Below are 6,000 nucleotides of genomic sequence, written 5' to 3'. Positions count from 1 at the left end.
TGGAATTGTTTGCCACAGGCAAGTCTTTATGTATATTTAAAGCAGAGGTTGGTAGATTCTTGATTGGTCAGGGCATGAAGGGATACGAGCAGAAGGCAGGAAATTGGGGCTGAGAGGAAATTTTAATCAGCCATGATGAAATGGCGGAGCAGACTCGATGGGCCAAATGGCCTAATTCTGTTCCTATGTCTTGAGATGTTAAAACATCAAATACCCAACATGCGAAAAACAGAATAAATTGCACCTATGGCAAAAAATCGAACAACTTACACACAGGATACTAAACATTAAACATTAAACCACAGAGTCTTTAAAACTGTGTAGGAATGTTCAGCTTACTTCAGTTCAGTTCAGTCTAGCGCTGCATTGTTCATTCACTGCAGGACACAAAGCCAGCATTTCAGATCTTCCCTTCAAAATGTTACTCTCTAATTCAGGTGATATCCCACTGAATCACCTCTGTACTCTCATCAACACAATCACATCTTTCCTATGGTAATCAATACTCCAATTGTGACCTAACCAATGTTTTACAAATTTGTAACATGGCATCAATTTTTTGTATAATGTGCCACAGCTGATGAGGCTAGCATCCAGAAGCCATCTTCATCAACCTCTCTACCTGTGTTGCCACTTTCAGTGCTCGACTTTATCCCAAGGCCCCTCTGATCATCATCATAGCTTGTCACACCAGACAGCCAGCCACTCTAGTGTTGTTTGAGTTGATCTTGAGCAGGTCAGTATCAGCTAAATCAGGTGAGAGTGGGCAATTGCGCAGAACGTGTTCAATGTTCTGCACCCTTTTGCCACACTCGCAGGATTTGCTGGTCTTTAACCCCACTTCACCGTATTGTCTCCCATCCTACAAACTCCCGCTCTCGCTCTGTTGAGAGTGCACCACTTCCGTCTGTCAAGCAGTGCCCCGTCTGGCAACGTTTCTGTGGGGTCTTGCACTGTATTGTTTGGTGGGGTTCTGGCTTCTGTTTGTTGCCAGAGGTCAATCCTGTGTGTTTGGGGGGGATGTTCTGTGCGGTAGTTCCTCCACTGTAGCAAAGCTTTTCCTCGATTTTAGGCGGTTGGAAACTGGTACATGATGATGTAGTGGGTGCCGTGGATCCGAGTTCTGTTTACCTTTTTCAATTTTTGTTGTAGTGTGTCTTCGGATCTCTGGGGGAGCAATGCCTGCAAGTCTGTAAATGATGTTAGTGGGTGTGGGGTGCAGTGTGCCCGTGATTATTTAGCAGGCTTCGTTAAGCAATGGGTCTATTTTCTTCGCATGGGCTGATCTGCCCCACACAGGTGCACAGTATTCTGCAGGGCAGTTGATCTAGGTGTGTGAGCATTAGCTCCCCATTTCGTGCCTGCTAATTTTTTCAAGAGAGAATTGCGAGAGCCAACTTTCCCTCGGAGTTTTTAGATGTGGGTGGCAAATGAGAGCGTCCTATCCAGTGTCACACCAGGTAAATTGGAGTCCGATGGTGTTCGAGCTCCTTCCCACACCAGAAGATCTTGAGTTTCCAAGCCGCTTCTCGATTCCTCAGGTGGAATGCACACACTCCAGTTTTTGATGGATTTGGGTTCAGAGACCATTTCTCAGAATACTGCTTCATTGCTTCGAGGACTGCTGTAAGTAGTACTTCAACTTCTTGGAAGGAGTTAGCTTGTGTTGCTATGCATAAGTCGTCTGCATAGATAAACCTGCGTGTGTTAGGAAAGGTTGGTTGGTTGTTCGTGTAGACATTAAATAGTAGAGGTGCCAGGACTGATCCCTGTGGTAGTCAGTTCTTTTGTGGACGCCACCTGGTCTTAATTCCATTGATTTCTACATAAAATCTATGATTTTCTAGGAGGCTTCTTATTGTGGCTTCATTCTTTAACATTTTAGATACTTTCAGTAGAAGGCCTCTGTGATTCACAGTGTCGTATGCTGCTGTTAAGTCAACGAATACTGCCCCTGTAATTTGTCGCATTTCAAAGCCATCCTCAATATACTGGGTTAAGTTCAGGACTTGACCGCAGCAAGAGCGGCCTGGCCTGAACCCGGCTTGGTCTGGTGTTAGAAGATCTTCGACTAAGGGAGATATTCTTTTCAGTATGAGTCTCTCGTAGAGTTTATAGAGGGTGCGGAGCAAAAAAATTGGTCTGTAGTTTTTAGGAATGTTGGGGTCTTTATTGGGTTTTAGGAGAGCAACAACTTTGGCTCTTCTCCACTTTTTAGGTATCTTTAATGATCTTAGGCAACAGTTAAAAAGGGACAGAAGCCACTGGAGTGCTGTGATGAACACACCCCAGTACCTCACCATTACTGAATTCCAGGGCCCCTCTGATCAACACACTTGTACTTTTGTGTACCTCTCAAAATGCATCACCTTGCACTTGTCAGGATTAAATTCTGTTTTCCAACGCACTGCCCATTTCTTCTGCTGAATTATATCCTGGTGCATCTTTAGACAACCTTCATCTCCACACAACCATCAGTTTCATGTCACCTGCAGACATGCTAATTATACCTCCCTTATTCACATCCAAATAGTTAACATACCTCACAAACATCAAAGCTCCCAACATCAACCCTTCCATTAGATCATCTCTCTTTCTTCTACAGTAAAGGTATTTCCAACCACATTCCCCACGTCAATCCCTGCTATTCCAGTAATCAGTCTTTGCTGTCTCCTTCCATGGGAAAACTCTGCAAAAGACCCAGCCACCATTTTGCTTTGCTTCTTGCCACACTGCGAATTTTGGATGCAATTTCCCAACCTCTCTTGTATTCCATGGGCTCTTCCTGAACTTCATGCCATGCAGGGTCTTGCTAAAAACTACACGGCCCAAATCCGATGCGCTGCCACCAGTGTGGAAAGCATCTTCTGCAGCTGAGGCTGCTCACATACGGTGTCAACTGTACATTGATATAGTGCCTTTCTCTGGTTAACTGACAGGCATTTATCCTTTGCGGTCTGCACCAATACTTGCTGCACTAAGTGAGGAGTTCGTTGTCAAGTCTCATTGAGAAGCTAACTGTAAAACAAACAGAAGGGGTATTGGCCATCAATGCAATGGAACGAATCCAGCAAGGCATCCAGAAACGCACCTTAACCAAGTCACGGATTCGGAGGATTACCAGTGACGATGTGAAGAAATTTGGAAAGAACAACGTGTTTGTGCTGTTCACTGTGGTGGCTGTTATTGCCGGTTAGTAATGGTGACATCTAAAGATAAGTAGCTTCACTCAGTTTACTTGTGCTAGGACATGTCTCAGAATATTCAAATCCACCTTCTTCCAATCCTGAAGCTTCATTTCCATCTATCTTTAGAGTTCTTCATAAATCCCCACACTAATCCCACTGTCCCACTCTCTCCCCACTCAGCCCTGTGTCAGTCACACACTAATCCCACTGCCCCACACCCTGTGTCAGTCACACACTAATCCCACTGCCCCACACCCTATGTCAGTCATACACTAATCCCACTGCCCCACACCCTGTCAGTCACACACTAATCCCACTGCCCCACACCCTATGTCAGTCACACACTAATCCCACTGCCCCACACCCTATGTCAGTCATACACTAATCCCACTGCCCCACACCCTGTCAGTCACACACTAATTCCACTGCCCCACACCCTGTGTCAGTCACACACTAATCCCACTGTCCCACTCTCTCCCCACAGCCCTGTGTCAATCACACACTAATCCCACTGCCCCACACCCTGTGTCAGTCACACACTAATCCCACTGTCCCACTCTCTCCCCACAGCCCTGTATCAGTCACACAGTAATCCCACTGTCCCACTCTCTCCCCACAGCCCTGTATCAGTCACACACTAATCCCACTGCCCCACTCTCTCCCCACAGCCCTGTGTCAGTCACACATTAATCCCACTGCCCCACACTCTGTGTCAGTTACACACTAATCCCACTGCCCCACACCCTGTCAGACACACATTAATCCCACTCTCTTCCCATAGCCCTGTCAGTCACACACTAATCCCACTGCCCCACACCCTGTGTCAGCCACACACTAATCCCACTCTTTCCCCACAGCCCTGTGTCAGTCACACACTAATCCTACTGCCCTACACCCTGTGGCAGTCACACGCTAATCCCATTGTCCCACTCTCTCCCCACAGCCCTGTATCAGTCACACACTAATCCCACTGCCCCACTTTCTTCCCACAGCCCTGTGTCAGTCACACATTAATCCCACTGCCCCACACTCTGTGTCAGTTACACACTAATCCCACTGTCCCACACCCTGTGTCAGTCACACGCTAATCCCACTGTCCCACTCTCTCCCCACAGCCCTGTGACAGTCACACACTAATCCCACTGTCCCACTCCCTCCCCACACCCTGTATCAGTCACACACTAATCCCACTGTCCCACTCTCTCATCAAGCAACTGCTCTCACTTCTGTTCCCTGACACTCTCAAATTTCTGGCATACTGCTAGTGTCTTCCACGGTGAAGGCTGATAGAAAATACTCCTTAGTTTCATCTGCTGTCTCCTTGTACCCGATTACTACCTCTCTAGCGTCATTTTCCAGCAGTCCGATATCTACTCTTGCCTCTTGTTTGCTCTTATATATCTGAAAAAATAAGTCACCTGTACTAGATGATGTACACCCAAGAGTTCTGAAAGAGGTGGGCAAAGAGAATGTGGAGACATTAGTAATGATCCTTCCAGAATCACTAAATTCTGGAATGGTTCCGGAAAACTGGAAAATTGTAAATGTCACTCCACTCTGCAAGAAGGCAGAAGAAAGGAGAGTTAATCTGACTTCGCAAACACGAAGAATTCTGCAGGTGCTGGAAATTCAAGCAACACACATCAAAGTTGCTGGTGAGTGCAGCAGGCCAGGCAGCATCTCTAGGAAGAGGTACAGTCGACGTTTCAGGCCGAGACCCTGCGTCAGGACTAACTGAAAGAGGTGCTAGTAAATCTCTTACTAGTTCTTCTTTCAGTTAGTCCTGACGAAGGGTCTCGGCCCAAAACGTCGACTGTACCTCTTCCTCGAGATGCTGCCTGGCCTGCTGCGTTCACCAGCAACTTTGATGTGTGTTGTGTTAATCTGACTTCAGTGGTTGGGAAGATGTTAGAGTCGATTATAGAGGATGAAATCTCAGGGGACTTGGAGGCACAAGATAAAATAGGCCGTGGTCAGCATGGTTTCCTCAAGGGAAAATCTTGCTTGACAAATCTGTTGCAATTCTTTGAGGAAATAACAAGCAGGATAGACAAAGGAGAATCTGTTGATGTTGTGTACTTGGATTTTCAGAAGGGCTTTGACAAGGTGTCACGCATGAGGCTGCTTAACAAGCTATGAGCCTATGGTATTACAGGAAAGATTACAGCATGGATAAAGCAGTGACTGATTGGCAGGAGGCAAAGATTGGGAATAAAGGGAGCTTTTTCAGACTGGCTGCTGGTGATTAGTGGTGTTCTATAGGGGGCTGTGTCGGGACCAATTCTTCTTACATTATATGTCAATGATTTGGATTATGGAATTGATAGTTTTGTTGAAAATTTTTCAGACGATATGAAGATCGGTGGACGAGTCGGTAATTTTGAGAGGCTACAGAAGGACTTAGACTCATTAGGAGAAACGGCAGATGGAATGCACTGTTGTAAAGTGTATGGTCATACACGTTGGCAGAAGAAATGTAAGGGTTAACTATTTTCTAAATAGAGACAAAATACAAAAAACTTAGGTGCTTGGGAGTCTTTGTGCAGGATTCCCTAAAGGCTCATTTTCAGGTTGAGTCTGTGGCGAGGAAGGCTAGTGCAATGTTAGCATTCATTTCAAGAGGACTAGAATATAAAAGCAAGGATGTAATGCTGAGATTTTATAAAGCACTGGTGAGGCCTCACTTGGAGTATTGTGAGCAGTTTTGGATCCCTTTCTTAGAAAGGATGTGCTGAAATTGGAGAGGGTTCAAAGGAGGATTATGAAAATGGCTTGTCAAATGAAGAGCGATTGATGGCCCTGGGCCTGTATT

The 6,000-nt window shown here is 45.9% G+C and overlaps 1 protein-coding gene across 5 annotated transcripts in view; it reads left to right on the top strand.

Annotated features, from left to right (window-relative positions):
* Nucleotides 1-3,056: 3,056 nt before the first annotated feature.
* Nucleotides 3,057-6,000, top strand: part of LOC134346402 (excitatory amino acid transporter 1-like) — an 82,405-nt gene continuing 79,461 nt past the window's right edge. For all 5 annotated transcript variants that reach the window (XM_063047774.1, XM_063047773.1, XM_063047770.1 and 2 more), the window contains exon 1: nucleotides 3,057-3,192. In XM_063047774.1, coding sequence (XP_062903844.1) covers nucleotides 3,057-3,192 — 136 coding nt within the window. The remainder of the gene's footprint in view (nucleotides 3,193-6,000) is intronic.

The sequence above is a fragment of the Mobula hypostoma genome, chromosome 5 (assembly GCF_963921235.1).
Source record: "Mobula hypostoma chromosome 5, sMobHyp1.1, whole genome shotgun sequence".
In the NCBI taxonomy this organism is placed as follows: Eukaryota; Metazoa; Chordata; class Chondrichthyes; order Myliobatiformes; family Myliobatidae; genus Mobula; species Mobula hypostoma.
The sequence above is the reverse complement of the archived record's forward strand: the minus strand, read 5'-3'. Positions and strand labels throughout refer to the sequence as shown.